General features: G+C 51.2%; 1 protein-coding gene across 1 annotated transcript; it reads right to left on the bottom strand.

The window, feature by feature from the left end:
• Nucleotides 1-1,015: 1,015 nt before the first annotated feature.
• Nucleotides 1,016-9,476, bottom strand: DUSP7 (dual specificity phosphatase 7). Its single transcript, XM_030458488.1, has 3 exons — nucleotides 8,777-9,476; nucleotides 5,960-6,388; nucleotides 1,016-3,432 (listed from the first exon to the last, which is right to left on the bottom strand). The coding sequence occupies exons 1-3, from the start codon at nucleotides 9,186-9,188 to the stop codon at nucleotides 3,125-3,127; spliced, it is 1,149 nt and encodes a 382-aa protein (XP_030314348.1). The 5' UTR covers nucleotides 9,189-9,476; the 3' UTR covers nucleotides 1,016-3,124.
• Between the last annotated feature and the right edge of the window lie 440 nt (nucleotides 9,477-9,916).

The raw sequence follows: 9,916 nt of genomic DNA on the forward strand, positions 1-9,916 counted from the left end.
TTGTTGTGCCACAAACAGGCCTCTAAATCAATATATAGATTCCCATAACAAAGTGAAGGAGTAAACGAATTCTCATGCACACACATGCTCCCTTGGCTCCTGCTGCAGCCTCTGACTACCTGTCCTGTCACAGAACAGGCTCTGCACCCATCAGCCTGAGCTCCTTCTGGAATAAATCTGTCTTTGGTGCTTAGGCCCTAGGACTAGAAGAACAAGACAACACATACATTCACTTGGAAGAACTAAACAACTGACCAGTGATTTGGTTTTGTGCTATTTAGGTTAAAACAAGAAAATACTGGTGTGGGTGAGGAACCCACTCTTGCTTAGTCCCACACAGCTATGAGCAGAGGCATGGGGAGCCACAGCTCCCTTAGCTGGGCTGCACTTAGATACTTGAAGCCACATTTCACCCTAGAGCATCCTCATCAGACATTCCAGATTTCCCACAAACTGCTTGCTCCCACAGCCAGGGAGCACAGGGGGACAGCATAGTCCCTGTGTGACACTGCAGCCAAGAGCTTGGCCCTCTCCATCTGAGGAGGGGACTCCCGGTCTCCAAAACCCAGAAGTTATCAGGTGGCTGCCCACACCACCATGACTTCTTGCTTTACTACCAAACTAAAGCCTGCTATCACAGCAGTTGTGGGCAAGGCCTTGCCACGCCTTTGTAGACCACACTTAAACAGCAAACAAAAGTGCCTTTAATTTATCTATTTATTTTTGGCATGGAGGAATGGCTGGGGTCAAATTTGGCCTCATTCTCAAGCTGTTCTTTGTTCTCTGGTTTATCCAATACCCCGTATCCTTCTCGTCACCCTTCTACCTCCCCCTCTCCATTTTACCACAGGTCTTAAAAATTAAGCTGTGCATGAAACCAAACACCACACTTGAACACTGCCCAGCAAATGCTCTTCATGGTCACAGAAGACTGCTAATCAACCAGTAAAAAAAAAAGGGTAAGAGCAGCCTGCCCTTATATGGGCACAGGCTAGACAAGCATCTGACACAAACATCATTTTTAAAGAAAAAATAATATTTATTTGCAATATAAACAAAGTCCCAATATTGGATCAGTATATATAGGGTCACTAATTTTCCTTCATAACTCAGAAAGCAGAACCATTCCTCACTAACAAGCTCTCATTTGTACCAATCAGAAGATGCATCTTTTTTTTTTTTTTTCCTTTAAAGAAGACAGACCACTAACAGCACAGGAAGCTTTTACAAACCAGCTTAGCTGTAATGCAATACAGATGCACTGTCAAAAAATCCCTGAAAAAATAAATTCCTCCATGAGGTAAGATGCAATTAGGATATTCTCAATTTTCTCACTCGCAACTGTACTTATGCCCATTCTCCCTTCCAATGACCCATGATCCCAACATTGTTGCAAACAAAACCCAACAAACAAACAAACAAAAAACAACCAGAAAACAAGAAAGAGAAGCTCATTCCAACATTCTGGTAACATCTTTAACAAAAAGAACAGTTTCAGGATGTGACAGCGTCAAACATTCCTCCATATGGAGTTTTTTTTCTTTTTTTTTTCTTTTTCTTGAAAAAAGTACAAAAAACTGGATATTTAGAAAAAATCCGTGGCTTTTTTTTTTCTTTTCAGTTACATGAGAGTTAAAGTGGACAGGGAGGGGGGAGAAAGGAGGGACTACATTGCAGCCAATAAAGAAATCTCCAACTCCGTTCTGCCCTCCTCCCAAAAATTATTACCACTTCCTCCCCTCCCAGCTTGGTATAAGGTGTTTGCCAAACACTAGCCAGAAATATAAACAAGTCTTCTCAGAATAGAAGGCACGGCATAAAGTTATTTGAAAGAGGAAGAAAAGAAAAATCAGAACCTCTGATGAAAGCTCCAATCATCTCAGAATTTGCCAGTTAATATATATATTCATATATATATATATATATAAAAATTATCTTTTACAATGCTCTTATTTCCACATCTCTTCACTCCCCTCACATGCTCCACGCATGACGATTCAGTCCCGTCCTGCTACATAATCCTTGCACTGCTCCAGGTGCTCGCCGTGCTCCCCCCTCCACTCTGCACACATGGGAAGGAATCAAGTGTGCACAAGAAACACCAACATCACAACTGCCTTCCAGACTCGGGAAGCTGGAATGGTTTCAGGCCAGCTGGATGACGTTAAGTCAGTCAACAGGCAGCAGAGAATGAAGCCGGGCTCAGACATGCTTCTACCAATTCTGGAGGCTATGAGAGTTTTACCTCTGGCAATAGCAAATAGTGTTTTTGGCAGGGGTGGCATTAAAAAAAAAGAAAAAATTAAAAAAAAAAATGCTTGCAGCTTAGTCACCTTGGCTGAATCAGTGCAGAGTTTGTGATTGTGAGTGCAGGAGTGGTGAAGGGGTTGCGTTTAAGCCCAACTGGCCTTCACACATAACAAAGCTTCCTACCAGATGCTAACAACAACAGCAGCAGCATGTATCTCTCTCTGGAGTACCCAGTAATATGCCAGGACATACCAAGGCTTCACAAAGTGTGCAAAATGCATTTGGTCAATATAAACATTTGATTAAAAAAAAAATAAATGATCGAACAAGAAACAGAATAAAATACTGGTTTTGCAACCTCGTCTGTACAAACAGTCAGGAACTTACACAGTTAAAAAGAGTTTGAACCCAAAGCTCGAGTAAGATCTACCTTTTCTTTTTTTAAAAACAAAAAGAAGTAAACTTGGGTTTTAAAACAGTCTTGGCCCAACACCTTTTGTTCAAGGTTTCCAAGTGCATAAATCTCCTCACTTTCCACAGCAAGCTAACCCCCTGGTAGCTCTTCACACGTGTGCGTGTTCTGACAGTCCCAATGCACCCAGGAAAGCGGTTATTGCCGGTAACAGCTGCGTTCAAAACGCGGTAACATCGCCCCTATTAAATAACCCCCTTTAAAAACTCTACCTCTTCAAACCACTTTGATCAGGATACTAATGAACGGCAGTAGCCTTCTTAAAGCAGCGATCAGGCACCTCTGCCCAGAGAAGGCAGTCGTTTCAGAGCTGCCTGGCAAGACAGATACTTTTGTAAGAGTTGAAATGCTCAAGAGAAGCAATTTGATGCTCGAGTGTTCCCGACCAGGTGACATCCCCCTTCATGTGGACTCCAGCGTGTTCAGCTGAAACAGGTTGTGGTTGGTGGGGGTGGTGAAGTAGAGCTGTTCGCTGGGCGAGCGGTTGTCGCAAGGGCTGTTGAGTCCTAGAGTCCTCTCAAAGTCCAGGAGCTGGCCCATGAAGTTAAAGTTTGGGGAAATGTTGGATTTTTTCCTTTTCACAAAGTCATAGGCATCGTTCAGGGACAGGTTGAGTTTTTGCATCAAGTAGGCGACAGTGACTGTTACAGACCGGCTGATGCCAGCGAGGCAGTGAACAAGGATCCCACACTTCTTGGAACGGGCCTCATCTGAAACAAGACAAGGGGAAGGGGGAGTCTATTATTCGGCACCAAAAATCCACGGCTTTGGAACGGGGCCAGGTGGCAGCTGCAAGCTCCCAGGACAACTGCCAGAACTGGATGCCCTGATTCTAGTGCCACCATCTCGCATCCCTTTGACACCCACATCTCTCCAAAGGGCTCCTGAAAACTTCCCACCACATGGTGAAGCTGCACATCCCTGCTCTGCACAAGGCTAAGCATGTCACATGCTTGAGAACTATTAATCCAGCCTGGCAACACATCCCTGGCCTAGGGATCATCAATACCCTCTATTCAAACAGAGAAATGGGGTAAACCACAGAGGGCACATGGAGCTGGAGACAACAGCTCCAGGGTGATGCTGGCGGTCAGGCACAGCACACCCATCTCAGTGCCAACTAACTGGGGATATGAGGCTGCAGCCCAGCACCATGAAAGCTACTCCCTTCCTCTGCTCTTGTCCTCCTTCCACTAGAAAGTTAACTGAATGTAGCAAAGGCCAATTTAAGCAGAGTCTGAAGTGGAGGAACTTCCCTTATTGTGAAATTGCTCTTTAAGGTCGAAAGAAATGCACTTCACTACAAACAAACGCTTGTGTTGGAGGAGGCTCTCAGGATGAATGGTAGCAGGGAGCAGGAATGCAGGCTGGACCAAAAAATGGCGAGAGAACAGCGACGAAATTTCTCCTCCCTTGCCACTGATTGAAAAGCACACACACACTCATTGTCTCTTGCACAGCCGGAACAGCGTGATCCCTTTATGAATTGACATCTTAGTGCTGAAGGAGGGACACGCCACTGAGAGAGCTGAATGCACACAAGTACCCAGCACTGCTTACTTCTGGGCAGCCCTATTTGAAGTCAGTCATTTGACTGAGAGCTTGGCGGGGAGAGAGAAGGTGGCAGGAGAAAGAGGATCCTCAGGCAAAGCCAGAGGTAAAGAGACACTCAGGCACCATGAGCACAGAGAACTGCAAAGAAAATGCAGGCAAAACAAAATCCAGACCCAAGCCACGACAGGTTTTCTGCCTCAGCTTCCAAAACCAGGCAAAAGTTTCCACTACAGTAGGCAATCATGTCCCAACATACCCAGCCATCCATCCTCCACGTCTCTCCCTGTTCAACATTTTTCTGAGACATTTTTGCCTTTTATCTGACCTGCACTGCATTTCTTGGTGCTTGGGTTTAGAGTGAGGTAATCCTCCATTTCCTGTCATTAACTGCAAAACACAAGCTAGGTGTTCAGAGACATAGGCTGACTGGAGCTGACAAATCCAAAACACCACATGCCAGCAAGGACCCTGTACCTCACCCCTGACGTTTAATCCCACAGCTCCATACGGGAACTGCAGATGGAACATCAGACAGGTCCCCGCTGCCACAACAACGCAGCTACTTCTGATCAAAATCGTGTTACTAGAGAACAGAGCAGGGGGCAAAGGAGAGTGTTTGGGAAACAGGGTTTCTGACAGTCAAACAGCAGCTGAGAACCTGTCACCCCTCTGCTCTGCTTCAGGTCTTACAGGACAAGAAGCAAATGTGTGTAGTGGGGTCAAAACAGGAGAGGAGTAAGAAAGCAACGTTTCAGTCTGAAGGTAAAGGTCTGCTCCACCCTTACCAGCATTAATGTTTTTAACCAAGTAAGAAGCTGCAGTTTTTAATAGTTAATGGTGGTAATGGCTACCTGTGCCATTCATGCCCCGTAAGTCAGAACCGGTGAGACTAACAACCATCACTAGCAGAGAAGCAAAGATCATGCTGGAAGTATACATCCCTGTTCAGTCCAACAGACACTTCTCAGAATAAGAAGCAATTTTTAAAGTCGCCATTAGCCTGAGAGGAGAGATCTGCCTCCCCTGCACCCCTCACCACAACCAGCCAAAGCTGTCTCAGGGGCTGTCTAGCACAGCCTTTTTTCCAGCTGAGCTCTGCAGTGTAATTATAATCACTAACTCATCGTGTTGACACTTACCTTAGGAGAAGTATCCATACAAGGAGTTAGTTATGCTAGGGCGACTTACAGCAGAATCACAACTACACTAGCAAATCCTCTAGGGAAAAGAAAACATCCCCCTACAGCCCCCCCAAGATTTTTAACTACTCTTGGGGCTAAGGAATTGTTGGCACCAGTTGCACTAACACAACTCCCATCATCACTTATTCCTTGGAGTAAAGCAGGCAGAGGAACTCCCCACTCCCTCACTTCAGCCATTTCACTCAAGTACAAAACCCCATACAAGGGCAAGAGACAGCAGGGCTGCGTCCAGCAGGGCCAGTCCTAACACTCACAGGTAACCCAGCTGAGGTGCTGTAAGAGGGCTCCATTTTGGAAAAGGAGGCCTCCCTGAACCCAGCCAAGATGACAAGTACCAAAAGCATCACCTCAGCAGCATGACATTTAGCACTGATGCTGTGGCCCAGAGAGGTAAGGCCAGAGAAAAGCAACAGCTCTGGGAAGCAGCTTGCCACATTCCCAAGCAGTGAGTATGGAAAGAGATGTTCAGCCAACTACCTACCAATGAAAGCAATGGCCTCGGGAAAGAACTGCGAGAGGTTCTGGCTCCAGTGATCTGAGATGGGGATCTGCTTGTACTTGAACTCTCCGTCGTGCTCAAACATGTTTGGCAGGTTGGGAGTCACATTCAGGATGTATTTAATGCCATATTTGCCCAGGACGTCCAAGTTGGTTGAATCTTTGGCACAGCCCAGGTACAGGTAAGGTAGGATCTGGACTGGAAAGGCAGGCTGAGTGTTAGGGATGGGGCTCCCATCCGACTCCGTGGCACTGCTGGGCTCCCGGTCAGATTCACCATCTGAGCAGTCAGAGCTTATCCGGAGTCCTCCCAGGCCAAGGACTGAAGCAGGGGGAGAGTTGCTGGGTGAGGAGCTGTCAAGATTTGTCTCGCAGTGCTCCGAATATTCAGTTTGAAACTTGTTAAAGCCACCTGGGAAGGGGGAAAGGAGAGAGGGGAGAGGCACAGAGAGAAAAAAAAAGTGGTTTATTCTTCAGATTGTGAATTCCTTCTATCAGGACATGTGTGCATGTTACTCAGTAAGTGTTTGCTAGGAAAAGTTGGTATACCTTCAACTTCACCCCAAGAAAGGCATCTCCCTGCTCCCTCACCTTCTCTGGGTAGATTGCTACTGAGCAACCAGGTCCAAGAAGACCAAAGAGAGTTTCTTACCAAGATATTGCTTGTGATAGAGGACAAATCTCAGCCATAAAAGAAACAAACATCCAGAAACAAAATCAGTGGCAAGAGACAATCTAGCCTTGTTTAGCGTCTCAGAAACATGGGTCTGGAGCACTTTAGGCTCTTTATTATGCCACCTAGACAAGAAAAGCACAAAAGTATCTGCATCTGAAAAGATAAAACCAAGAACCACAACATACCCAGCCCTGGCACTAAAACCCAACAGAATAATGCACCTTCAAGCAGGAAAAAAGACAATAAGCTTTGCCAGAGTGATCCTCACACCTATTTTATCCCTACAAACACATTTTGTGACAGAGCAGCATCACAGGTTTGTCCTTCACCCAAACTGCAGCAGGCTTGAGGAGGGACAAGACCCTTAAAGTCTGCTCCCAAGTCCTTTTCTCAAGCTGCTCACCTCAACAGTTTGGGAAAGAAGGCAGAGGCAAGGAAGCAAAAAACCAAACCAATCAAACCACAACAAACCCCACCAATCCACCTCCTTTCCAGGCAGTACTAAACCGAAGCACGACCATCGGGATCTGACACTGACAAATGGTTTAATTAGAAAGGCCTCCTGGAAACTTTGTTAGTGGGTTCGGCGGTGGTGGAGGGGTCACTGAGCAGTACAGACAGCTCCTGCCACATCCATTCATGAAAAAGGCTCGTCCTCCTCCTCCTCCTCCCCCCACGCCGCCAGACAGCGCCGAGGAGCCATTTTGGAATTTTAATTGGAAACATTTCCCACCGAGGCTCCCGGAAAAAGGCAGAGAAAGGGGCTCAGCTCCTCCCCTGCCCATCGGGGAGAGTTTAGGATTAACTTCAAAGCTGCTCCTTCCTGCTAGGAACGAGGACGATGGGGAGAGAAACGAGAGGACAAAGCCAAGAAGCAAAGCCATGGGAAACCCCAAACCGGGATGGGATGGGAGACTCACTCAGAAGCACGGGTGGGGAGCGGAGGGACGAGCAGGATAAGTGGGATCAAACCCCTGGACTTGCCCCCTCCCGCCCCATGTCACTTTTGCAGGAGGCTTGTGCAGGCAGCACAGCCCTAAGGACTGGTGCCCAAACCCCTGCCTGTCCCTCTGCCACCCCCACCCCGTACCAGGGTCTCTCCCAGCTACCCGAAGAGTCTTCTCAAAAAAACCCCAACAAGTAGTGTTTTTTAAAGGGCTGCAAGTGGCAACTTTCCTCGCCACTCTGCCCCCCCGGTTCCACCACTCCTCCGCTCTACGCTGTTATTTCTGCCTCAAACTCGCCACCCAGCGATCGGACCGAGAGGATGGAAAAGGTCCCAGCAGCCCAGCTGTGGGCTCTGCTCAGCCCCCTGCGGTGGTTTGCTGGGATCTTTCAAAATGGCCAAAAACCCCACACACACCCTCAAAAATCAGGACCACCCCCCAAACCACCCCAAGCCCTCACTAAAAGGTATGTGCGGGGCTCGGCTCCCCCGCAGCAGTGTTCCCGGCTCCTCCATCGCCCTGCCCCGGGAAAGCAGCCGGGATGCCCCTTCCCAAGCCCTGCCGGCCTCTCCATGGAAAGGGAAATAAAAGCCCAAGCGCACTCGCAGATGGCGAGGTTGGGGGGTGGTGGTGAGGAAAGAAAAAAATTTAAAAAACTGAAGGGCTCTCCTGGCCCACTCCAAATCTGGTCAGCACTCCCGGAGGGGATGCAGGGGAGCCTGGCGCCAGGCCGGGGGGCCCCTGAATGGCCCCTTGCAGGCAGCGGAGGCGAGGGGTGCCCCGGGGGGCGGCAGCGCTGGAGGGGACGCCCCGGCGGGGAGGGGGGTGAGGGGGTCCCTTCCGCCGCTGCCGGAGAGGAGACGCAGGAAGAGGTTGAGGAGCTCCCAACCGCTTCCAGCCTGCGACCATTTTGTGCGGAGAATTAAAGAGGGATGCAGACTAGGGAAATTTACCGGTATAAATTAAAAAACAACAACAAACAAACGAACAAACAAACAAACCCAAGAACTCAGGCAGACGGAGATGGGAGGAAGGAAGCAAAACAATCCAGATACCTCCAGCCAGCCAGAGGATGGGCGCCCGGCGATGCAGTGGCCGGCCAGGGGATGAGGAGGGGTGCCGGACGAGGGCTGCGGGAGCAGGACAGGGCTGAAGGAAGGGCGGGGGGGTCCCTCACCTTTCAGGTAATAGGCTTTGCAGCCGTCGTCGCGCAGCTTCTGGAGCAGGAGCCCCAGGACGGAGGTGGCGGCGCCGCCGTCCTGCCAGTCGGCGGTGGCCTCGTCGTAGAGCAGCACAGTATCGGCCTTGCAGCGCTTGACGAAGCGCTCCTTGTCCTCGTGGTTTGGGATGATGGAGCGGATGGGCAGGTTGCCCTTCTTGAGGCGGCGGAGCATGAGCCCGGGGATGGCCAGGTTGATGGCCGTCTCGATGTGCGAGCTCTCGAACAGCTCGTGGGGACGGCAGTCGAGCAGCAGCAGCGAGCGGCCGCCGCCCGACTCCAGCTCCTCCTGCAGCCACTCCGCGCTCTTGCACGGCATCGCCGCAGCCATGGGCGCCCGCGGGGAGCTCCCCCAGACCTGCGTTTTCATGGGGCTCGGCAGCGGCGGCCGCCAGCGCCCGGCCCACCGGCCACCCACGCGGCGACCGGACAGCGGCCCCGCTCCGCTGCTTCTTCTTCCACACCGGACCGACCGGGGTGGGTTCGCGCCGGAGACGGCTCCGCTCCGCACCGGCTATGGGTTACGCGCTGCCTGCGTGCGGCCCGGAGCGCGACAGCGGCGGCGTCCCCCGCTCTGCTCTACGCGGTGCGCCCCATCCCGGCGGCCTCAATTAAAGCGGAGCTTCGCCAGCGGCTCGGCGTGTCATGCCTCGGGAGGCGGGGCGGGCACCGGGGCGGGCAGCGGGGCGGGACCGGCCGGCGGCGGAGCTGCGCGGCCCCGCGGTGGAGCGGCGCGGCCCCGCGGAGAAACCCCGCCCACCGCCGGCGTCACCGCCCCCAGCCCCAATGAGGGGGCGGGGCCTGCGTGGCGCGGGAAGGCGCGCGGGGGGCGGCCGGGCCTCGGCCCACGCTGCGGGGAGTCCGTGGGGAGCCCGCGGGAGGTGCCGGGCGGAGCCGGAGACTCTCCCGCACTCCCCGCACATCACACAGACACCACCACCCCCGCACCCTCCCCGGGGGTTTTCAGCCAAAAAGTTGAAGAAAAAGTTACTGTCGTGAAGTGAGGCGGCCCACGGGGCCGCGGGGGTTGTGAGCGGGTCACACGCAGCCCGGCCTCCGTCTTTGGCAGCAGCGCACAGTTCCAGAATAAATTGAGAC

The sequence above is a fragment of the Calypte anna genome, chromosome 12, assembly GCF_003957555.1.
Source record: "Calypte anna isolate BGI_N300 chromosome 12, bCalAnn1_v1.p, whole genome shotgun sequence".
NCBI lineage: Eukaryota > Metazoa > Chordata > Aves > Apodiformes > Trochilidae > Calypte > Calypte anna.